Below are 25110 nucleotides of genomic sequence, written 5' to 3'. Positions count from 1 at the left end.
AGACATCTATGTATTTTATTTATTTATTTATTTATTTATTTATTTATTTATTTATTTATTTATTTATTTATTTATTTAGCGGAAGTCCTGGGGATTGAAACCAGGACCTCGTGCGTGCTAAGCAGGCACTTTACCACTGAGCTCTACCTCCCCCTGAGAATTGCCTTCAGATCATTCCAAGAAGGAAAGAGAAGATGCTGTCCTGGATGAGAAGTAGGGACTTGGACCAGATCACTGATTCTCATCCATTAGAATGACCTGGGGAGCTTTTAAAATCTCAACATCTGGACTTCATCCCGGACTGATTAAATAGGACCTTTGGGGGTTGGACCCTGATGTCAGGGCTTTAAAGGTCCCCAGGTGATCACCATGTGTAACCAGAGTGAAATCACTTAATTCTATGAATCCTGATTTCTGAAGCTCCCTTACATTTCTGTATTTGAAATTAGTGATCTAGGAACAAAACTGTCTGTGGCTGGGAAGATTTCTCTACACTTAGTCAGGACAGTATTTAGATTTTAGCTACAGTAGTTATCCCCCAATTAATGTTAATAAGTGTTCAGTGGAGAAATGTGGTAAAGTAGTGGCTTGGTGGTCAAATAAGGATGGAAATGTTGACTCAGCATCACAGGCTGTCGGGGTTAAAGGGATCCTGGAAGGACACCTAGGAATCTCACTGGTTCCAAAGTGTGGCCCTCAGACCAGAAGCAGCAGCGTCACCTGGGAGCTTGTTAGAAGTCACAGTTCCCAGGCCCCACCCCTGACCTGCTGAGTCAGGAACTCGGAGTGGGGTTCGGCAATCTGTGTTTGAATGAAACTTCCAGGGGAATCTGTGCTCAAGCTGGAGAACCACTGATCTGCTACAGGAATCCGAGTGAAAAAGCTCTCAGGGTCCCTTTCAGTCTTCTTTCTCAGGCTGCACATTCTCAATTCCTTCTGCCATTTGTCCTTGAAAGGTAAGCAAATTTTCTGAAATCAGAGAGGCTCCGGTATGTCGGAAGCCTTTAGGACCATCTTGGAAAATGTACAAGGGACACAGGTTCTAATTTCCATACTTTCTTGTTAAGTCTCTGTGCATGAGCTCTGCTTTGGCAACGCCCCGTTAAAAGCCCGGGTCGCGACAGCTACCACGGGGACAATGGGCAATCTTCCCAAGGTGATAGTTCACTCGGTAGAGATGATGGGAGAGATATGCCAAGCAGAGAAACCAGACTAGGCAAAGGCACAGTGACACAAAAGATTCTGGCATGTTCAGGGAATGGTGAGCAATTCCAGGTGGCTGGAGCCTATTGGGAGTGATGAAGGAAACTGGGGCGGGGGTGGGTAGCAGACGAAATGAAAAGGGAAGCCTTTCTACATCAAGCTAAGAATTTGGGGCTTTGTCCTAGTCTTTGCAAGTCTGGAAGCCTTGGAATGGCAGGCAGAGACCCGTGTTTTAGGAAGAGCGCAGTGGCGGGGACACACTGGAAGCAGAGGGATGGCTTAAGCAAAGGATGCCATATGCTTAGCGAACTCCTTACATTTTAGGATCAGATGTGTTTCTGGTTTGCTATTTAAGTGGCTTCTTCTGGCATTTTCTCTTTTACGTTGGCTCAGGATTTCTTGGTGGGCTCCAAAAAACAAGAGGACTGTGAGCCCACCCCAGGCAGAAAGAGGCAGATGAGTGGTGGCCGACAGAAGACATTCATGTCTCCTGCTGTTGTCCCATTCATGTCTTCCCTGACCTGGGGCTTGGACAGCGCCCAGCAGGTGGGCACCAATCCCACGGAAGGATGTGGCTCTGGGCTCAGGCTTCCCCCAGCCCTTTGCTCTGCCCAGCTTTCCCAGTAGCCTCAAAGGCTCTGCTGGTGAGTCCGTGTCTGTCTCTGGAGTGCTGAGTGGGGTTCACTAGGGGAAGGATGGATCAGACAGGAACTGAGAAGGAAGAATCACCAGGTTTCTGTGAGGTCAACACAGAACAACTATTTCAACAGTGTTTGAAACAATTCAGAATGTCACTGAGAATGTAATTCGGTGATTTTTGTTTTTGTTTTTGTTTTAAAGGAAAAATTCAGAACCTGTGACTCTTGTTCACGAGCACATGCCTGGACGTAGTCATTTTGAGTTTATGGAAAATGTGGTCATCCCATAAATCAGTGCTGAGGAATTCTTACACAGAGTCATCACCATGCAAGGAAGGCAGGTCTGTAGTGAGTCTCCAAAGGTTTTGCAAAACAAAACACTAGGCACGTAGACAAAGCTACAGGATAGTCCTCCCTTCCCCTGGAATTTGTTCCTGAGTTGCCATAAGGCAGCTCTGAATTCCCTTTCCTACCTAAACTGTGACCTTTCTTGTGTCTCTCCATGTGTACGTCTAGGTGTCTGCGGCTGTCACCATGACTACAAGGATACAGTTCTCTGCATTGATTTCTTTCATGTGTCTTAAAATTCTGGCAGGATTTCTATACAGAAAGCCCATTTTAAAGTAGGCTCTACATTGTCATTTGTGACACTGCTGAGAATGTGGTCAAGTTATCCTAATTCTCAGACCTCCTGTCCTTCAACTATTATTTGGCTGGAGAATGAAAATTCAAGGTGGCACTGTACTCCTCAGAAGCACAGGGAACATCTTCAAATGTTAAATACAAACTCTCATTCAGAATCAGTAAAGAAGAGATTCAATTTAGCTGTGATTCATCAGAAGAAATTCCATCCATTTTCATTCCATTGTTGTTGGATTCATCCAATCAGCCTTTTGCCCTCAAACAATTTTGGTTCTTCTGTCTGATCTATGATAATATTTCTCTCTAACCTTCCTCTTTCCTACACTCCCTTCTCTGTCTGCTCCAGTTTATAAATCTATTTCTGCCAAACTGGTCAGTGAAGAATGGAATTTTTTTTCCCCCGGAAACAAAAAATGTTTATTATTTTTATTTTAATTATCAATACCACACATAAAGATATATTTTTCCTCAAGGAGACTGAAGAATAGGTTGTTTCTATTTCTTATAAATATATACAAAGAATGGAATGTTGACAAATTTTAATGGAGCTATTTTTCAGTGGCTCTGAAAAAAAATGGGCTTGTAACACTGGGCTGGGATGTTCTGTCACAAAAAATTGTACTGCTCAACCTGAGTTTGGGTATCTTATTGTTTTTTCCCCTAATTTGTTAGATGAGTCTCAATCATGCTAAAAAAATTCTTAATTTTCCAAAGAAACCAGATGTATGACTTTCAAGGCCAAACAGAAGGCCTGAGTACAAACCTCCTGGCGTAGGCTCATTTCTGTTACCTGAAGAGTTTGTAACTTTAAAATCTGCTCTAGCGATGGGCTCTTGTTGACTTTCACAGACAAAGTACAAATTCCTTATGTCACGAGGGCCAAGTTGGTCCAGCATTTATATGCTGTTTTTTTTTTTTTTTTTTTTTTTTTTTAACATCATACTTGCCTGCTGTCCCTGCAGGGACAGCTAAGGGGGCAGCAGCCTGCGAAGCTCTGAAACTTTAGACCCCAAATCCCCTCAGCCACAAGCCACCCATTCATTGTCATGAGGCACCAGGGAGGGGGCCCTGCCTAACTGAGCCGTCTCTCGTGTTGTGCCATGTCGCAGAGTGGGCGGGGGAAAGATGTGGGTATGGCTGGTACACATCACTTGCAAGACGGTTGGGATTTTTTGCGTCAACCTTTCCAGACAGGAAAAGAGCATAAAGTGAATACTCCTAATAATATCTGCCATTGACCGAGCATTACTAAGTGTTCAACAGTGGGCCAAATGCGTTGCCAACGTTACCTTCTCCAACCAGCCACACTATGAAATAGATATTTATCAACAGCTTTTCAAAGAGGAAGGTCAGAGAGGTTACGTGACTTGCCTAGTTAGGAAGTGAGATTCAAACCCAACTCTTCCTGATTAGAAAAGAGCTCTAAATGAGACACCTTTATTTTGCTTTTGGGCTCACACGCCTGATTCCCAGAGAAGTGGAAGGAAGATGCAGGTCGCCGGGACTTGAGGGAGAAATTGGTTCCAAGCTTTGCCCTGGAGAATTTATGAGAGAGAGCCTAGCTCTTGTAGGAAGACACAGCAGGGGTCTGGTTTCAGCAGAACTGAGGTTTGTTTCCAGTGTTGTTACTATCGGAAAGGAACAAATGATTCAGTTTCTCTTGTCTTCTGTTTCCTTGTTTACAAAATGAGGGTTTGGGGTAGATGGTTTCTACCATCTCTGCTGCCCCGTCCTTTTCTGTCTCCTCCTAGTTGGGGACACTCTGAGCTTGGCCCTGACAATTTCAGGGCAGATCCTCACCAGGGTGGAAGGCCCCCCTGTGGTCCTGGACCAGTTGGACCCAACACCTGCTGGAAGATGGGGGAGATATCTGTGGCCCCTATTCCCTTGCTCCGTCTTGTGGCCCTGGCGTCCTGCTCGTCACCACCGGCCAGTGTGGCCAAGGAGTGGCAGGCTTCTCCCTGGGAGCTGCCGAGGTAAGAACCAGCCTCACTTTATTCACTTCCTGTACCTATAAATTCAGAAGCTCAAGTCCCAGGAAGTTAAACCTCACCTGTTGCTGTCAAATCCTCTTCAGAAAAGCCAGTCGAAACTCAAGGTCTTGTAAAAACCAGAATTTTGAAACTTAGTATCTGATTTGTCACAACAAGAAATAATAGCAGGGTTCGTATATCTGGAGTTACTCCAGCTCAACAACCAGAGAGAGAAAAAGAATGCACAGGTGCGCGACACCGATAATGAATCCTACCGTGTCTCCTGGCTGTGGACGCATCACGGACACACGGTCATATCCTTTCCTCAGCAGGACCCACAAGGCATCAAGTTTTCCCTGAAAGAAAACAAAGGCACCAAGATTACACCCGAAACCTGACCGGGGTCACCACAGGCATGCAGAACTTTCCATGGCTTCTTCCATCACGTGAACCATTCATCACCAGCGATGCAGTTGTGACAGGCTGACTCTCCAGTCCCTTAGTTCAAAATGTGGGCCCCAGGAACACAGGAGGAGCAGACACACATCCCAGAGAAACCTGATGATCACGCGGGAGCCACCGAAGATCTTAGCGCAGCCCCAGATTTGCAAACAGGGAGAATTCATTCAGGCTCTCGGCTTTTTCCTTTATCACATTTCTGGATGTAGCCTCACACCACAAGTCAGTCTTTTCAACGTGCACTCAAGTTTTTTCTTCCCAAGACCAATGAGAGATCCCTGGGGTGCAGATCCCTGACTGCCCCTAAAACTTACTCTGGAACCCCAGGCTCGAGGGACAAATTACCAAAGATCACAGGTTACCACAAACCACAACTCCTTTGGATTCATAGGAAACTGGTTGACTCTGGGGAGAGTGAGTCCGCAAGTGCTAACGTGTTCACAGTATGTGACTTACGGGAGTCTGACATCCTAGTGCCCCAGAAATGCTGAGTGGAGGCTGGTTTCTGCCACTACAAACACTGACAGAAAAAAGTGATGTTTATTTATTAGCTTTGCCCTTCATATTAACCTGGGTTGGTGACTCCATCCACAGGCAGAACTTGCCTTTCCTTTGTCTGTTTTTCCCTTCATCGCTCTTACAGGGAGCAGGACAAGTTTCTACTGTACAGCACAGGGAACTATATTCAATATCTTGTAGTAATTTATAATGAAAAAGAATATGAAAATGAATATATGTATATGTATGACTGCAACATTATGCTGTACACCAGAAACTGACACAACACTGTAAACTGACTATATTTCAATAAAAAACAAAAACAAGGTTTCTAAACTGTGGGTTGCAACTCATCAAGCCTTCATGAAACACTTTTGTGTATTAGGACCAGAATTTTTAAGAAATAAAATAGAATAGGAAAGAAAATATTTGAGTTATCTGCATACGGTGGGGACAAGTATTATCTTGTGAAATATGTGTATCAGCTAAATGTGTATGGGTGTGTGTATGTGTGTGTGAAGTGTGTTCACACATAAGCTTATCCTGGGCCAAAATGTATTTCCTACTGGGTCTCAGTCAGGCATGTTTGAAACTACTGATCCGGAAGAGATCTTCGAAGGATGGGGTTGAAAGGCTGGGGGAGTCTAGAGATGTCAAGTTCATTGCCACAAAGCTGTTGTAGTGGCAGGGTCAATTTAAGAATGCCACCTCGAGACTGGGTGTTCTGAAATCATTTTCTGGTGGGTTTTATTTAGATACCAAAAATATGCTCTTGAACTTTTAGCAACTCTTGCTTGAGTTCTTGTGGGTTAAACTTTGTCTGGCTAAGTGTAATGTTTCTCATCTCTCTTGGCCAAGTATTTACAAAAGCCTCTGAAAATATTTTGAAATGACTTTAGAATGCTGGAAAGGACTGCTGCTGTGTGCAGCATGGTTTTCTGCATTAAACCGTTTCAATCATCAGTCAAATGCTTTCCTTTAAGGTTCTGTAGGGTAAGCATTTATATTTCAGGATATAACCAGGTGGATTTCCTGGAAGATTGCCTCTTTGATTTTCCTGCCCTTTTTTGGAAGGGACTCTAGGAATCTGGCTTTGTGAATCCTGCCCCCTGCAACTGTTCTGTGCATTAATCACTCAACTCCTTGACGAATGAGGAGCCATGAGATGGGGCTGAAAGAAAATGTGGCTGTTGAAGTGTATTAACTCAGCAGAAATCTAAAGCTTCAGGCAGAGCAAAGCGGCAGAAACCACCAAGATGTGTAACACCAGGAGGATGGGTTGTGTTTCTTTGTGGCAACAGATCATAGGGTGATGTTTAAGCAAAAAAACTAACTGGATTCAGACAGTTTATATTCTGGGGTTACCCCTCACCAGCTCTGCTGCAGCCTCGGACAAGCTGTTTCATGTCCTTAAGCCTTACTTTTCTCATCTTTAAAACGGAGATAATAATATTGTCTACGCTATAGATTTGTTATAAGGCTTACAATGAGATATTTTAAAAATTGATGTACATAGTCAGTTTACGATGTGTCAATTATTTCTGGTGTACAGCACAGTGATTCAGTCATACACATACATACATACATTCCTTCTCATATTCTTTTTCAGCCTTTTTCATAGGTTACCACAAGATATTGAATATAATTCCCTGTGCTATACAGAAGAAACTTGTTGTTTAATCTATTTTATAGATAGTAGTTAGTATCTGGAAATCTTGAACAACCAATTTATTCTTTCCCACCATCCCCCCACCACCAGTAACCATGAGATTGTTTACTATGTCTATGAGTCTGCTTCTGTTTTGTAGATGAGTTCATTAGTGTCTTTTTTCTTTTTTTAGATTCCACATATAAATGATATCATATGGTGTTTTTCTTTCTCTTTCTGGCTTACTTCGCTACAATTAGATATTGAAGATACTTGTCTCATAGAAAGCATTCATTAAATCTTATCAATGATCATGATAAAGTCATTAAAGTGATACTAAAGTGAGGCTCTGTAGAAAGGTGGAGATGAATGTAAGGCAGAGGAAGAATCCAATCATCTGAACTTGACAAGCATGGATCTACCATCTTCCATTCTGTGCTCCTCCAGCCTCACTTCCCCCTTTCCCTCTGGCTTCTGTGTTTGATGGTCCAACACTCCACCGAAGCTGCTTCGCTAAGGCCGCCCACAGCACCCCGAGTGCCAGACGCCTTGGTCCCCTGTGGGCCTCAATGCACCTGATGCTTCTGAGTGGCAGATGGGCTGGTCCTCTCCCTTCGGCACGACCTTTGGCTCCCCCCGCTCCTTCCTACCTCTCTGATGAGTCCTTTCCAGCCTCTTCTGCTCCCCTCTCTGCCTCCACTTGACACAGCAGATTCCCCCCTCTTCCAGTCTCACCCCTCAGGCTGAGGGCTCACCCTGACTACTCTCACCTGGTCCCACGGGTCAGGTTTCCCACCAACCTGGGAACCCGCCGCCAGACTTCATCAGCTGATACTTACAGACAGCTTTTTTTTCACATGAAATTGACACATTTTGACCATAACATGAGACATGTACCAACTCCAGGCTCCCAAACTGTACCACAGCCTCAGACAATCAATATCTTCCAATCCACAAAGGCTGGCGAACTGGGAGCTCTATGTAAATGCCCACTTTTGATTCTTCCTAAACAAGAAGACTGTGCCAGGAGGGTTTTTGAGGTCATCATTCTAAGCACCTTGGAGCATGGGCTTTGTGGCTGTTTTTTTGCAGGGGTTGGGGGCAGAGAGCAGCAGTGTCTTCTCTTCTGGTTTGTCTGCCTCAGCCACTTGGCAGTTAGTCAGAGGTTGAGAATTTTGAGGGTAGTTCCACTTATAGGGCTGTTAGAGACTAACACTAATGTTTTATACAGTAAAATACATGGTAAATATTGTGACCCACGCTTCCCCTCAAATGAAATAAACTAATGCATAACTTGGAAATTTTCCCTACACAGACACACAGTGAATTTTTTTTTCCTCCTTTTTCTTTTGGTCTTTGTTTAAAAAATGTGTGGAACCATTCTAAAAAGTAGCCAAACAGGGACAAAAAAAGTCTGTTCAACATCAAGGGTACATTTGACAATACTTAAGCCTTCGGTATCTTAACGAGGCTACAGCCAGCTCTATCCAGCACAGTTTCACGACTGAATGCTGTTTGATTACAAGGTCAAGGTGCTTAAGGCCAAGGATGACAGGTTGGCCCAACAGAAAATGAACAGGAGACCATCCCCCACCCCAGCCCGACCGGAGCGCTGTAAACAATGCAGGCCGGGCTGGCTCTCTTGCAGAGAACAGCGGTCTGCCGGGCCAGCTGGGGTCTGGCTTTTGTCCTTTGGCTGTCATTTCTGTCATTGCCAGTCACATGGAGGAGCTACTGGAAAAGGAGAAAAATCATTTCTCTGAAGGCTGCAAACCTTCCAGCAAGCCTGAAAACAGCCCTGGTTTTAATCTTTCTGGTGGCCATCCATCGGGGCATTACTTAACTTGCCTAAAATGGTCGGCCCCAATTTAATGAGAAGCACGGGATGGCTGTAAACCCAGGGGGGTGAAAACCAAGCAAAGAAAAATTCAGGCCAAATATCGGAAAATGTCCTGATCATGAGACTGGAATGAGGAAAGGGTGAAGTGTGGTCAGTGTGGCCAGTGCTTTAAATTAGCCTGGGCGATGGCTGGGAGCAGCCCGCTGCGGACTCCTTCCCCCGATGGGCTCCCGCGGGGTGTGCTTAGGCAACGCGCTCTCCCGCTTCCCTGCTTCTCAAATCTATTTCCTGGGATGCATGAAAAAGTGAGTCCAATGCAACACATTTAAAGGTGTGTGTGATTCTGATCACCTTCACTGGGGGACCAGAACTCCTCCCAGTACCTCCTGAAAGTTTTTCGCTGAGCAGAGGTGTCTTCCCTGTTGATAGCAGGAATCAAGGTGGGCAGAGAGTGGGAGGGTTACTTTCCATGAGCTGCCTGCCCCGATCCACTCTCTGTGTTTCTCTGCTTTCCTGGCTCTCTGCCTTGGAAGCCTGACCTCTGCACATGGCATCATCTCACTTCCTTTTGGTTTGGCCAACAGGTGGTCCCAGAAGGCGATGAGAAGGGGAGATGGGGGAGAGGCTGGTCCCTCCCTGACCCCCATCTCCAACAGCAGCTGCGTTCTTGTAGGGTAGGCAGAGTGTATATATTTTAGGCTTTGTAAGTCAAGAGACAAACTCAAGGATATTATATAAGTGCTTATATAACGATTTAAAAATATAAAATCCATCCTTAGCTTGTGGGTCATATCAAAACAGGGGGCAGGGAAGATTTAGATTGCTGAATCCCTCTCTATGGCCACAGCTCCCACTGGGTGGCCTCTGCTTAGGGTGCAGCTCTCACTGGTTCCAGTAATGCCCTCTCCCCTCCTCGCCCTACAGGTCTAGGAATGGAGCAGCTCGCACTGTGACGAGTCCCCGGATGCCTCACCATTGCTGAGGGTTCTCTGAACCCTGCCCACACCGGTGTTAGTTCAACCCTTTTGAGTGTGCCTTCTGCTTCCCACCAGGACCATGACAAATCCAGTGAGAGGGTTCAGGAAAGGGAAGCAGAGTTTATGGTACAGTGTGAGGCTGAAGGCTTTGCCCAAGGTCTAGCGGATGTGTGTAGACACTGCGGCCAGAATGAGGTTTATCGTGGACCATGCATTGGGTTCAACAGTACAGAAACTGTTCATTATTAGACATAGTACATTTGTGGACCAAGGTATACATCATGACTTTTCAATTCCTTTCTGTGATTCCAGTCTGAAACTGTCTTTGTTCCTGCCCTTCCCTCACCCTCCTGGCCTTTTTCTCTCCTCTTCTCAAAGAGATGGCAAGAAGAATGTCACCTTCCTTGGCCCGAGAGTACCAAAGTGACCTGTGTAGGTCACAGGAGAAAGTCTCCCCAGCCTGACGCTCCAGGAGTGGTTTCATAATTACACCCCATGCCTCAGCTCTTTAACAAGAGATGGCGGAATCACTCCTCCGCGCCAGGTGCAATGCTGTTTACTGGTGAGTCAAAGATGACTTAAACATAGCTGGTGCCTCCAGGGGGTCAAATCTGGTGGAGGGAAGACTCATAAACAGGAGTCACCACACCAAGAGCCCTGGTACATCTCCTCCCTGGGGGAGCGCACGGAGACTTGGCGCGAGCTGCTCCACCAGCAAACCACCGAGAGAGGCATTCACGTTTTCTCATGTCCTAATGGGGCGTCCTGCTGAGGCGCTGAGCGAGCCCACTGGCACCACAGGTGCTTTTTTTCTCACCTGGCTTTTTTTGGTGATTCCTTGACACTCGGGTGTCCGACCACTTAGCACTATTCCAGCAGCCGTGTTTGGGGGGACGATGGACTCATGCGAAGCCTAACCACGTGGTCTCCTTGCTGAGACTCCTCTGGAAGCCTGGCTGGAACTTTTGGTGACAACTTCTTAAACGGGTTGGCTAAAACCCAGGTCGCTGCGCCTCACCCCCAAAGTTGCTAGACCTGGGTTGAAGCCTGAGAATGTGCGTGTCTAAGAAGTTTCTGGGGGATACAGATGCTGCCGGTCCAGGGACCACAGTTGGAGAACCGGGGCACGCACACACACACACGCAACACGCACACACACACGCAGAACGAGGCTGAGGAGCAGGGGCTGCAAAGGGAGCAGTAACTGGGGCAACCGAGGGGTATCACTTAGGAAGTCTGGATGTGAAATTTGAAAAGGGAGGCATTTGGGAAAATAGGAGTTTCACTTGGTGAGAAAAAGAGGGCAGGTTCTGAGGGCCAGGGAGTCTTTGAAAGCCTTTGTATGACTGAATCATAAGGTTTTGGGAATTCGCATTTTTAATTTTTTTATGTTTTGGAAAGGTGACTTGTTATCGACCACATCTTTTTTTTTTTTTTTTTGGAGGGTGGAGGGTGGGGCTAGGTTTTTATTTATTTATGTTTTAACAGAGGTACTGGGGATTGAACCCAGGACCTCGTGCATGCTAAGCATGCGCTCCACTGCTGAGCTCTACCCTCCCCCTGGGAATTTGTAGTTTTAAAGCCCTCCCAGGTGATTCTGATTCTCAGTCAAGTCTGAGAACCTCCACAGATTCAAGATCTGGCAGTACCCGGTGCACAGTAGGTGCACAGCCAACACTCATCACACTGATACTAATTCCAAGTGGGTGTTGAGAGTGTTTTCCGATTTCTTAATCTAGTTGTTTCATATCCTCACTTATTTCATAAAAGTCGGTCCCAAACCGCCAGTTAATGGACAAATAACACGCTCTCCAGCAGAAACTGGCTTCTTCCAATAGCATGAGTGCTTTCTCAATGTCCATGATGACAGAAACGAAAACCTGGCTTGAACCAAATATGTTGTTTGTATTAGTCACAAGGTACAGATTCCTGAATGTGACACAATAGAAAATTCCCTTCTTCAGCCTGGAGATTCAGTTCGGCTCCTTCCTGTCTGCGCATGCATGCACGCCACTGCATGGTCCACATTAGAAAAGAATTAGGAGCAGACAGCTGTTCTGCTACATTTTGCCCACATCTTCCCAGAGTTCAACCCGTTGCCCTGGGGAGGGAGGGCTTATCTTAAAAAAGAATCTCACCGCTGTAAACAAGACAAACCCAAATGAAAACGCACTGAAATTAGTATGAACATGAGCTGGCTCTGCTAAGCAGAGAACAACCAACAAAGTTTGCGTTCTGCTGTTTCAAAGGGTTACTTCTTTTGATTTCATAGGAGAAGGGCTGCTCTAAAATTAGCAAATGACTCAGAGAGTGATGAGCATTATTTTTGTTGTCATTGGAAGAAGAGGAAGGCCATATGTGTGTGTAATGTGGGGTGGTGACGAGAGCTGGCTTTTATTTATTTATTGGAGGCACTGGGGATTGAACCCAGGACCTTGGTGCATGCTTAGTGCATGCTAAGCATGCACTCTATCACTGAGCTATACTCTCTCCTCTAAGAGAGTCAGCTCTTATACTGAGCCTTTCACCTGAGGCCTTGGAGTCGCCACAATTCTGTTCACAGCACCAAAAGAGAGGCTGGAGACCCGAGCTGGAGCCTTGGGTTCCAGACCTGGGCAGAGCAAGGACTCTCCCTTGCTCCGTTTTTCCTGGTAGTAAGTGAGGAAGTGGGGACAGATTCTGTCAAGTCTTTTCAGCTATGATTTCCTCATGCTCTCTGACAATTGGCACAGTACAGGTGCTTATGGGCAAGACCAAAGAGCAAGGGTGTTGAATGAATCACGTGGATTCAAAGACATCTGCATCCAAGAGAAAGAGAAAAGAGGCCTTCAAGATGCATGAACTGCCTCTTATGCCTTAAATTTCCCAATAAGCCAAAGAGGGTTTTCATCAAGCTCTGAGTCTGTGTTGGGAAGAGAGGTGCTAGAGAAATAAGGGGTTTTGCTCACAGCCAGGAAGAGTAAGTCCTAGATCCATGGCCATCGCAATCCAGTGGCATGTCCTGATTCATCAGCGTACGGCTTGAACAGAGGCGAAGGGGCTTATGACCAGGAAGAGAGATCAGGCACTGAGGAGGATCCTGCCACTGCTGTTAGACTGTGGAACTGCCCACCATTGAAGTTATCAGATGTTTTTGAAATTTGTACCCATCCTCTGGGGTTACTGCCCGAGCTGCTTTCTCCTGGTCCACCCTCATTCTGCCACTTTGCCACGGTGACTTCAAAAAGCCCAGCTCTCACTCTCATGCTGTGGAAACTGACAAAGCACACACATGCTTCCAAGTCCATGATTTTAGACATTCATGTCTTTGTGATAAGCTGGAGTTTGGTTTGATACTTTATCATCTCAAAAGATTGTGATTCTTAGCACGTGACGTGAGTGTTTTATCGGGAGCGAGGATGGATTTTTGAGTAGGAAGAGGCTCACCTTGATGGGAGAGTACCACTTCCGGGGGGAGGACGGCCGGCGCATGTTGTTGTTGAGATTTCGGGGTTCAGGGAATTCGTACTCCTGCTCCGGCATCTTGACTCTTGCATTCTTTGCCTTCTCCAACTTAGCACCCTCTTCAGTGGAGCCCTTTTCTCCCCAGCGAACCTAAAATACATAACATACAAAACCCCCAATGACAAAATTAAATAGGATGCCCCTGGAGCATGGGGTCACAGAGACCTGTACGATGCACAAGGTGAGGGCCACCCAGTCCTCAGTTCATTTGTTTTTGGGGTTTTTTAAAGTTTATCTACTTATTTAATTTAATTTTTTTGAGGGGTGGTAATTAGGTTTATTTATTAATTTTTAGAGGAGGTACTGGGGATTGAACCCAGGACCTCATGCATGCTAAGCATGCGCTCTACCACTTGAGCTAAACCCTCCCCCCTCCCTTGGGTTTTGAGGGACAGGGAAGAGGGGGAGGTGCAGAAAAAGGGGAAGGGGCGGGCTGAAGGAGCAGAGACAGCAAGCCAGGGGCATGGGTATTTGGGGAAGAATTGTCCAAGCTGTGGGGACAGCAAATGTGAAGGCTTTGGAGGCCCCGGCAAGAATTTTGGGTTTTATTCTCGTGAGAGAAGAAACCACTGGGGGGTTTGAGCCGATGAGCAAACTGCTCTGACTCACGGTGGGCAGGACATGGAGGTGCACAGGTAAATGGCCGGACCTGCCATCTCCCCATCTGATGCTTCACAATTCACATCCCCGTTAGACCTCACGTGCCAATGTTCACCAATCTGCCTTGCTTTTCGGTGACTGAGTAGTCAGCACGCAGTGATGAGTGCACAAAGCTGTCCTCTTACCTCCATTCTTTTAATGCCTCCGACACCTCGCCCGCCATAATAAGAGGCATCCACTGTCGGCCACTTTTTCTTAGGCAGACCGTCATCATCTTCTTCCTGCAGAGAGATTGTGACACATGAAGGAAGCAAAGCAGCATTGCTGGTTGGACGTGTCCACCACGGCAAAGTGGACGGGAGTAGACCGCCTGGGTTAACTCCCCGCGCTCCTGCTTCCTGAACCCATCAAAGCTGATTTTCCTTCCCTGTGAAGTGGGAGTAAAAGCAGTACTACCTGGCTAGTTGTGGCGCGATCCTGGGGCCCGTTTTCTTCTGCAGCTCTGCTCCTTTACAGGGGATCTCGTCTAATCCCATCTACGTGCTGATGATTTGCGAATTTATATCTTCATCCCTGACCCCTCTGCACTCTGCTCACTAGACACCAACATCTCCTCCTGGGGAACCGATCAGCATCTCCACGATACTTTGTCAAAAGGAAGTCCCGATTTCCCCACCTCAGACCTGCTCCCCCTCAAATAATGTGTCTCGGGACCTGTGCACAAGCCGTCCCCTTGTTCAGGAGTGACTTTTCCCCCGGTCTTCTCATGGCTGGACCCTTCTTATCGCTCCTCAGAGAGGCCTTCCCTAGACGTCCTTCTCAGGCAGCCCCAGTCTCTTCATCCCATCAATCTGTTGTAGTTTCAGTTACAGCTCTTTTAACATGGCTGGATATTTATTTATTGCCTCTCTCTCTCCACACTGGGGTGAAAGTCCCAAGGAAGCTTCTGTTCACTTGTCACTTGTATTCTCAGCTTTTGGACTAGCACCTAATACATGGTAGATGCCCAAGAATTCTCCGCTGAATTTACAAATGAATGAGATGATTCAAATAAAGCATTTAACTCAGTGTCTGCAACTTAGCTCAGTGATAGGAAGTTAGCACTTTTTCTATTTTTTAAGATGGAGGGAGGAAACAAGAGGATGGAAAAGGGAAGGATAATTAGCAATTCTGCTCTTCTTCTTGGCATTATAATTATTCTTATTGGGGGTAGAAAAAAACTCAGCTATCTACAGTCATGGACAGGCTACAGAGGGGTGGCATAATTCCCCTCCTGGGGAGAGGAAGGAAGCTGAAAAAGGGGTCTGCAAAGCAGAAGGCTGCATCCTACAGCATTGTATTGGAGGCATTTGGGGAAGCAGCGTGGAGTCCCATGTGGGGCAAACTGGACAGAAAGGGATATCCTGTGCCTGGAGCAGGGTACAAAGCAAGGGCCGGCAAAGGAGAGATCAGAGCCAGAGGTGACGAAACAAAATAGTAACACATAACACATTAAGATGCCCAGGATGACCTGGTGTGCTTGCAATAAGCAGGCTTCTATATGAAAATTAAAAAAAATTAATGTATCTTAAAGGACAGTGATCACAGCTGACCAGAGGACTCGTAACACCCTGGCAGCTGGCCAGAATGGGTCAGTCTCTCTTTGTGTGTGTGTCTCTCTCTTCTTGAATGTGTGGCTGTGAGCCCCGAAGCAGTGGATTCTGTTGTCCTTTGTATTCTGTCTTGCACAGAGCCCGGTGCACAGTAGGTGCTCAATAATTGTAAATGTTGAATTGGTGAGAACCACAGCTGGATTTATGTAGCCTTTACCATGTATGTGCTGGTCACTCTGCTGAGCTCTTGACATGCATCAACCCAGTCACCTCACAAACAGCCAGTGAGGTAGGTGGTGCTGTTCTGCCCATTTCAGAGAGGAGGACTAGAGAGGTTAAGTGACTTAGTCACCCAGCTTGTGTGTAGCTGGATTTGAGCCCAGGCCACTGCACTCTTGTTTGTTTTTCAGTGTCGACAAAGTTCTGGGTTTTGTCCTTTCGTGCTTTGCTCTTCCAATCATTTGATGCTTTCAAATAAATGCTACTTTTCTATTTCTCATCCCTTGTAGCTGCTAATTTTGAAGACTTATGACTACAAAACATGTCAAAAGAATAAAAAACAAGCAAAAAAAAAGCAAGGAAATACTACAATTCACAGTATTTCACCTTCTGATATAAATTCAGAAACTTAGGATGTCAACAAGGAAGCTTAGATATCTTCCATCTGTGGTTAAACTTTACCACCACAGTGTGTCATATATGAAAAAAGCCCGAGCTCCCCATCTAGTGCAGATTTCAAAGGACTTAACGGAAAGTGAGTCACCCTAAACTCCAACACAGCAGCACCGAGAATGTAAGGAACTCCAAGAACAAAGCTGCTCTATTCAACAGGGGGCTGAAATAGTCCCGTAAGTCTTCTGGTTTTTTAAATGACAGGAGCAACAAACGTTAGAGACCCTGAGCCTTTTCCTTGCACAGAAGAGGACACTGGGACCCGGAGGAACGAGGAGATGAGCGCAGCGAGGTTCTGATCTGGCTTGCTGACGCCTTGTCCGGGGTTCTCTCCAGACTCGCGCGCGGAGGTGCCCTGCCTCCCATCTCTTCCCCGACGCCGTCCCCGCTCCCCGCCTGTGTCTCCGAGGTACCCCGGGTCCCGCCCGGCCAGCCTCCTGCATATGTGCGGGGCCTGCATCCCACACGGGAAATGCCGAGGCCGGAACCCGCTCCACGCGCTCCTGAGCCTCCAAGCCTGCCTTTAATCCCCTGACCCGAGCTCGCCTGCCAAACTCAAACAACAGCAGCACAAGGCAACACAAAGGCCCAGGGTTTGACCAAAGGGAGAGTCAGAATTTCCCTGCAGTTACCATGGCTCTGTTTACACATTCTAGAGGGTTTTGCAATCTTCAGAAGAGAAGGGAATCTTTGATGTGTGTGTGTGTGTTTCATCTGGTCAAAAACTGATGGGGTAAAAATCACAGTCCCCAGCAACTCCACTCACAGTATTGGCAGCACGTGAATCTCGACCTCTAACTAAGCAGACGGGCTTTGGGGGAAGTCCCCCTCAGATGCCCCTCTAAGGATGTACCAGGGAGCCGAAGACCCCAGGACAGAAATCCTCTGTGATAAATGCAGGACAGACTGGATGAGCTGAGCTGCTTTGCGTGGGACTCAGGGGCTGGTGGCCAGTCGGTAGAAGCTGAGCAGAAGAGTGTAACTGAGCTCCAGGAAACTGCCAGGGCCCACCTGCGGAGACGGCCAGGAGAACCTTCCAGAAGGTGGAATGACAAGGATGGTAAAGAGGGCGCTGTTTAATATTCTGTAGGAAGTAATTAATTGGCTGCCCTGTGCTGTGACCCACTGGTACTTTGAAGCCTTCAGTAAAGCTCCCTGCACGGATGGCTTTGTGCCACTGGTGCCTTTGGGGGAGTGGAGGAATCTGGTTTGTTCGATGGTATCTACAAAGCAGAGAAGATAATGCAGAAGAAGCCAGAAGTAGGAGTCAGTGATGCCTGGAGAAACCGCAGAGATTACGGAGGGAGGCTGGTTTCCCATCAGGGGAAGTTATGTTTAAATCTTAGAGGATGTGGTGGCCCCAGCTATCCAGTTGGCCGATGTCTGGGTCACACAAGTGGCAGCACATTACTCAGACAGTAGAGGTCCATACAGACCCGTGATGTGAATAGCGCCCCTGGGAGTTGTGCAAATGGCGACCTTCTGAGATTCAGTCTACAAGTTCTTTAACATTCCTGCTTCTCTGATACCCATTTGGCCAGTTTGACCTAAATAGGCTCTTAACCCCCAGTTCACTGCGGGTACCAGTGGGACCTCTCAAGGGAAAGGAGAATGTAATTGAAAAAGAATCGAGCCCGAGGAAATAGTTTTAAATCAGCCTTTGAATGCATTGAGAATTTCATTGAATTGTAACACATCATAAACCCTATGAGAAACCCTCCATAGTCCCAGACAAGGGCCATTTAAATTTACAGGGGAGTAAGTTTTGTGAGGGCGGTGACACGAACTGAAGGACTAAGGCCACAGAAACTTCCAGGCCTGAGAGGCTCTGGAAGGCAGACCTCAAGCAGAACTGGCTGTACCATCTCATCTGAAGTCTTTGGGGACAAGCCAGAGAGGTCACCTTCAGTGTCAGTCTTGGAGAGGAATTCCTAGGAGTGAATTGGCAAGTCAGAAAAACCCAGCCACAAAATACAAAAAATTCCCACTGACTTAACTGACATGTCAGGGCACCATTATATTTGTTCACAAACACACAGTGATTAAAGACAAGGCAATGATTGCCTTGTGTTCTTCAATAAAGAATTGTGTGTGTGTGTGTGTGTGTGTGTGTGTGTTTAAGCAATGTTCTTTTTTAAACTACTGAATATAGGAGACTGAATTCTGGACTTGTTCTAGGACTTGCGTTTGGAGCATACGTGTGTGTGTGCAAAAGTGTGCAGTATGTGTGAGTGTGTCTGCATGTGTCAGATGTCCATCGGGAAAAAGATGCCTGGCAGTAGCTTGGCCCTTCTTCCCTGCGGAGTGGGAGGCTGGTCTGGCTGGCTGTGTAGACACAGCTGTGAGAGGTACCAGGCCTGGGGGTCTTAGGGAATTCCATCCTCACTCTGTTGCCAGCTAGAGAAGACCCTTAACCCCGGAAATGCCCGTCTGACTTGTTAAAACTGAGCTTCCTTGCTTCTGTTGGGAGCTTGAAATTTCTTTCTTCTCTCTCTCTCTCTCTTTTTTTCTTTAAATAGTTGATTTACAATGTTGTGTTAGTTTCTGGTGTACAGCACAGTGATTCAGTTATATATATATATATATTTTTTATTTATTTATTCTTTTCCATTATAGGTTATTACAAGATATTGACTATAGTTCCCTGTGCTAGACAGTAGATCCTTGTTGTTCATCTATTTTATACATAGTAGTGTGTATCTGAGAATCCCAACTCCTAATTTCGCCCTCCTCTCCTCTTCCCCTTTGGTAAGTTTGTTTTCTATGTCTGTGAGTCTGTTTCTGTTTTCTACGTAAGTTCATTTATGTCACTGTTTTGGATTCCACATATAAGTGATATCATATGATATTTGTCTTTTTGTCTTTTCTTTATACAGAGATATCGCTGTTGGTTACATGGACTCTCAAAAAGTCATGCTATTTTGTATTATGCATTTTGATATTCCCTGTAAATGAGGATCACTGAGAGCTCATTAGAAAATTGTGTTCATTCTGCAATTTAGTTATTTAAATAGCAGATTTACCTCCCTTGGATGTGATGCTGAGAGAAATGATGAAAGTTGGGGTAACTGATACTTGTTCATCTACGTGGCAGCGTGTTTGACCGCATACTGTTATTAACTGAATTAACAGAGACCGTATTAAGCTCTCTGGGGTAAGTCAAAGATTAACTAGATGTAGATCTTGACCTTCGGGAATAGCTAATGGTCTTCAACATTGATGCAGAAGGAAAAGTGAATAAATACCCTGGGTATGCAGAGAAGGGAGAGATTACTCTGATGGAAGGAGTTACAGAGGAGCTGTGGTTCAGGGGCTGGCAGGATTTGAACACAGGGAGCTGGAGTGGAAAAGGTTACTTAGGTTCAGGCTTTGATTTTCAGGGCATTGTGTATGGGCTGAGTTATGCTATCTGTTTCTGTGGGATTCCTTTTTAAAATTTAAAAAATTTATTGCCAAAACACATTAGGAAGGAAATTAAGCTGCTTGATTTACAGGGCCAAGGAGCGCTCAGGGTCAACACGCACGCCCAGGTCCTTGGCACAGGCTGCAGCTCCTTTAGGTCTAAGACTGCCCCTTAGATCTCCCGTCCCCAGATTGCCATTCTGTCTCAGAAACCATGTCTGCCTTCTTCAGGTGCCAGTACAACTTCCATAAAAATATTAGATGAGACTGGAAAAACTCAGCGACTTCTTTTCTCTTGGTTTTAGCTACTCTTTCTCGGTGCTTCCTGAGCTTGCTGTGTGTGTGGAGTCCTTTGCGAGACGCTGGGGTCTGGGCTAAACCACACCCCACAGTCTTGGACCTAAGTCCCCTGGCGTATTTGGGGCCGTGGTGGCTGCCACGTCATCTTCCAAAGGCAAATGCCCAACCGGCACCAGAAGCAAGGCCAATAACTCCACTAATTGAACTTGATGAGTGAAGGGAACATTCTTCACCTCAGGGCAAACAGAGCAGCCTCATCGAGAGCTTCTTGTTCTATTTTTCTTTAGGAGGATGAGAGACAGCTGCACAGAACAGAACCAGAGCCAAACTGGAACCCGTGGAGCGGTGCTTTCTCTTGCAGGATTAAGCAAAGGCTTTTGTGGATGTCAAGAGGGTTTTTTTTTCCCTCCCTCCTCTGTGCACAGCGATGCAATTTCCTCCCCTGATTTCTGGGCAGAAAGCTAGCATTCCAACAAGATGTGCTTTAATTGATTGCAGCTATTAAATCCCTTAGCTTACATGCTTATAGTTCAGGATATAAGAGCCACATGGAGTTTTAAATTTAATCATTATTTTATTTTTATTTTTTTTCTGTATGTAGGAAACTTGACAAAGGCATTAAGAAGAGGAATGGTGAGGGGCTGGTGCTCACTTTGAATGCAACAGACCTTAGGATTAAGGACAGTGAACTTGGAACCTCATCAATCTCCTGATCTCACTAAGTTTTTAGACCTGTACTCTGGCTTTTAAATTGCTGAGTGTCGCATTGAGGGAGGTCAGCTATCCCAGGAGTAATCTGAGGATCAGGAAAAGCACTGGGCAGGCACTCCTGGCCAGGGAGCCTCCTTCTCGTCACTGGCCTTTAGTGCCTCCACTGACTTCCACCCCAGGCCACATGTGCACCAGGACAATTTATGGTGGAGTCTAGTATTTTTTTTCCTTCAGACAATGAGGATCTAATACCCTGTGCAAAGCCAAGATATTAGCATATCCCCCTCTGGTAGATTTTCATTACTGCCTGGCAAATCTTTAGGCAACATTGTTTTAAACGAAAGAAAAATGTAATACTCCAGCAGCATCTGTCTGTTCCTAAAACCATTAATTGTTTGGAGAATGTGGCCAATTTACCCTGATCTACACACATAAAGCAGAAATCTCTGCAGGGAGAGGAGAGATCCATGAAGTGTCTGTTGTAGAGGAAAAATCAGTACCTTAGGAATCCAAATAATTGTCTTGATAATACCACTTAGTTTTTGCATCTCAAATTTTATCCTTGTAAGGAGAAAACCTTCTAAAAGCCATTCTATCTATGGCTACCTGTTCATCCTTGGTTAAGAAAGAGCCAAAGGCAGGCTTTACTGCTTCATAGAGTGTGGGAGCCTGGGGTCAGCCCAGTCAGCTCCCTGTTCCACTCGCCACCCTGTCACCTGGCCAGACCCTGCCTTGGTCACTCACCTCGCTTTCCTCAGCAGGGGGCGGAGGGACCTCCTTGATAATCTGAAAAGAAAAAAAAAAACAAAAAACCAAGAACAAGTTAGTGGAAATCTCCAGTCACCTGCTTTCTAAGAGGCCTATTCTCAAGAGATGCCTCAGGAGTGAGGCCATAGTTACCATGGTAATGGGCCCAGGCGAGGCAGGTGTCTGGGCAGAAGAGCTCAGTTAGTTAGAGCATGATCCAGGCTGAGGGTTCCACACTGTGTCTGTTGTCATTTTGTATATAGAAAAAAATGTTCCACAGATGACAGTTTCATCTCTTCCCCCAGGAAGCTATCTTGCAAATGTATTCACTCATTTATTCCTCCAGTCATTCCTGCATCAGATCATTCACCCATCCACCCAAACATCTGCACATTTAACAAAGAATTGTGCACACCAGAAGTTAACAGAGTGCTGCAGAGAAAGTCAGGTATGGACTGCACTCAAACTGTTGGCAATCCCATTAAATGTCACTGGCCTCAAATGATACCCATTGGAGGTAGGGCGTGACAGTAGGGCAGGCTGAGTGCCAAGAGAGGGCAAAGAAGGTGTAACCAGGGGTTCCTTTCAGGGCCCTGAAATTTTAGAGGAACAAAGATTTACATAACAATAGTATAAGACAGGGCTCTGCAAATGCCCCATCATGAGGGTTAAAGAGAGACAGGTGGACACTCTCGGCAGGCAAGCAGTTGGGAGCCCCTTCTAACCAATGAGAGGATGGGTGACACAGAGGGGGAGGACAGGGAAGGAGGACAGAAGGATGGCAGTCAGCAGCCCGTCCTCACTTTTGCCTCCAACTTGCACACGCCCATTCATAAAAGGAAAGCCACTGCGGTTAATTCACTTGGAGTCATTTACAAGGCAGTTCGGCCATGATCCACTCTGACTCCATCATGTCCCTGAAAGGCTCCCTCCTCTCACGCCTCAAGCTTATTAGAATGTGGGGTCCTCTCCATGCAGTCCTTTTCCTTGGCGAATTCTGGTAAACACAAAAACCATCACAAAAGTGATGTCTTAGCATTGGGGCTGACCTGGACCACTTTGTGGATCGGCGCTCAGGCACTGCCCAGGGGACCAATTCCTTAATCTGGTTGGAGAGCTGCAGGGCAGGCAGCGCTTCCTCACCTCTTCCTCCTACTAAGCACATGTCCCCTCTGATTTGATGATGATTCTGGGATCTCATTTGGGCTCTGGTCCCCACTGCTGTCACCCACACTCCCACTATCTGTAGTGTCATCTCTGTATGTTGAGACAGGTTCCTGACCTGAGGCCCTGCCAATACCAGCCAGGGGACTGAATCTCTGGTCCTCTAGAAGTATGGCAAGTAAGAGGCAGAGGCCAAAGCCTCCTCAAACTATCATTTCATCTGCCTCCACTTCCTGGCCGTCGTGGGAAGCCTGCTGATGGTCTTTGTAAAGCTTGAAGCCATGATTTTGCTCATCCACTCAACACTGGCTTCAAGTTCATTAAAAAAAAAAAAAATCTCTGGGGAGGGCCATGAATGCCCAATGCCTACTTCCCATCGTCCCAGAGGCAGTGATGATTTTAAAACAGGAAATGTCTAGGAACTGGAGGGAGTGGTGAGGGGCTGGGGATAGCAATGGGGAATGCATCTCTTCTCTCAGGGCTGGGTCAGGGAGGGGAGTGAGAGGAGAGCAGGACATGTGGGAACACAGACATGCTGACAAGGGCTGTGGGCAGGGTGTGTGCTAAGTACCCTGGGGAGACAGAGGTTCGGTGTAGAGCGACTGGGCTTTTGTCTTCAGGGTGCTGCCAGCATCCTCCCTCGCTGCGCGGAGGCACAGCGTAGTTGTCAAATGTGAACCCTAGATCTGCCTGTTTCTGATTGTGAGGATTTTTTCTTACTTGAAGAATAGTTAGTTTACACTGTTGTGTTAATTTCTAGTGTACAGTACAGTGTTTCAGATAAATGTATATACATTCCCCTTTGTATTCTTTTTCACGACAGGCTATTACTAGGTATTGAATAGAGTTCCCTGTATTATATAGTAGGACCTTGCTGTTTATGTATTTTATGTATATAGTAGTGTGTATCTGCAAATCCCAAACTCCCACTTTATCCCGCCACCCCTCCACCCTTTTCCCCCTTGGTAACCATAAGATGGTTTTCTATGTCTATGAGTCCGTTTCTGCTTTGTAAGTAAGTTCCTTTGACTGTGAGAATTGGATAATCCCCTGAACCTCCCCAAGCCCCACTGTCCTCATCTGTTAAATGGGAGCAATAGCATGAGCCTTGCAGGAATTGGGTCATGATGAGCCATAATGTCGTAAAACATCCAGAACTGAGTGGGAACTCAGTCGATGGGGCGTACCATTCTTATTCCCCTTGCCCTTTCTCGTAGTCCCTGTTTCTTGCTTTTCTTTTGTCTTTCACAAAGGTTTCACTTAGCCCCCCACCCCACCTCCCCACATACACTAAGTGACTATGGATGGTGGTTTCCAGATGGGGTAGCGTCGAAGCCAGAGCTTCATACAATGAGTGACCCAGGAGGCTGGTGTTCAGACAGTGGCCAGGGGCTTCCAAGGGGGTAGCAGCAGTTAAGTTTCACCATCACTGAGGATCACATTCTAGCAATGGGGCTGACGTTTATAGTTTTGGTTGCCCTCCACATCTAAAAGATTTATTTTTTTTATATACTTACAAGAAATGAGGAGCCTTGCCTTTGGGGTAATTTCCTTCTTGACCTGCACCTTAGCTGTTTTACTTATTCCTTAAGATAAACCCTTTTATTTCTCTATAATTCCGAATACTTAACATCTTCATATCGGTCATTAAGCTCAACGAGTGACTTCTTGTATGTGATATTATGACAGGTCTCTTAAATTTTTTTCTTAATTCTGTGTATGAGTCTGGGAATTTGTTACTGAGTAGCTTCTCTTGGGTCTTTGGTTGCCCCAAAGTGCTTAGATTTGTTGACAGATTATAAACTATGTTTATTTACATTGATGAGTGGCTGTCAGGTAATAATGATTGCAACGCACCATGAAAGGCTGACATCAGCCAAGTGGCATGCCCCAGACCAACCCAAATGTGGGTTGCTGTTCAATGTAACTTACTGGATATTTATTGAATTCTACATCCAGCAATGTCCCAAGGGGAACCCCAAAGACAATGCCAAAGCACATGATTTATTAAATAGTGATCAAAGGCGGACTAATGTGTACTCCAGATTCCACACTGACATGCTTGTAAACTGGGCACCTGGGCTTCTGGAAAAATGTCATCGTGTTCAGGTGAGCAGGATTTAGGCACCTCCAACCTGGCCTCACTGGTTGGGTGTCTGGCTATATTCAGCAGGAATGAGGAAGGAGCCTTTCTACTGCTTTAAGCATCCCCCTCGCCCCCTCCCCTTGTGTTCCCCTGCGGGCAGGGAGCAGCTCTCCCAGGGGATGACGGGAGAGCGCCTCAAACTGCAATCCAGGCAGGCGAAATTGAAGTCATGAGATGATTGTTTCAAACTTGAAACTCGATAAAGGGCTGTCTGCAAGTAAGCCAACCTCTTGTGCCAAGAACAGCACCTGAGCCACCCATCGGCGTGCTCTGAGCACAGGGACATGTCGGCCCTCTCCACCTCACCCCCTTCACCCACCCCTTCACTTTCTGCACTGCAGCCTCCTGTCACCTCCCTATCCCTTCCATGCACCCTGCTGCTCCTCACTTTTGC

The 25110-nt window shown here is 46.3% G+C and overlaps 1 protein-coding gene and 1 long non-coding RNA gene across 2 annotated transcripts in view; both read right to left on the bottom strand.

The window, feature by feature from the left end:
* The window catches only part of ANTXR1 (ANTXR cell adhesion molecule 1), a 218303-nt gene that overhangs the window by 47882 nt on the left and 145311 nt on the right, over positions 1–25110 (bottom strand). The window contains exons 14-17 of the mRNA XM_074341267.1: positions 21404–21445; positions 14168–14263; positions 13305–13472; positions 4732–4812 (exon numbers count right to left, since the gene is read on the bottom strand). Coding sequence (XP_074197368.1) covers positions 4732–4812; positions 13305–13472; positions 14168–14263; positions 21404–21445 — 387 coding nt within the window. The remainder of the gene's footprint in view (positions 1–4731; positions 4813–13304; positions 13473–14167; positions 14264–21403; positions 21446–25110) is intronic.
* On the bottom strand, positions 3388–4725 carry LOC141573340 (uncharacterized). The gene is made up of 2 exons (XR_012499002.1): positions 4537–4725; positions 3388–4111 (listed from the first exon to the last, which is right to left on the bottom strand). It is a non-coding gene; the product is annotated as an uncharacterized LOC141573340 (long non-coding RNA).

This window comes from Camelus bactrianus, chromosome 15, assembly GCF_048773025.1.
Source record: "Camelus bactrianus isolate YW-2024 breed Bactrian camel chromosome 15, ASM4877302v1, whole genome shotgun sequence".
Taxonomy (NCBI): domain Eukaryota; kingdom Metazoa; phylum Chordata; class Mammalia; order Artiodactyla; family Camelidae; genus Camelus; species Camelus bactrianus.
The sequence above is the reverse complement of the archived record's forward strand: the minus strand, read 5'-3'. Positions and strand labels throughout refer to the sequence as shown.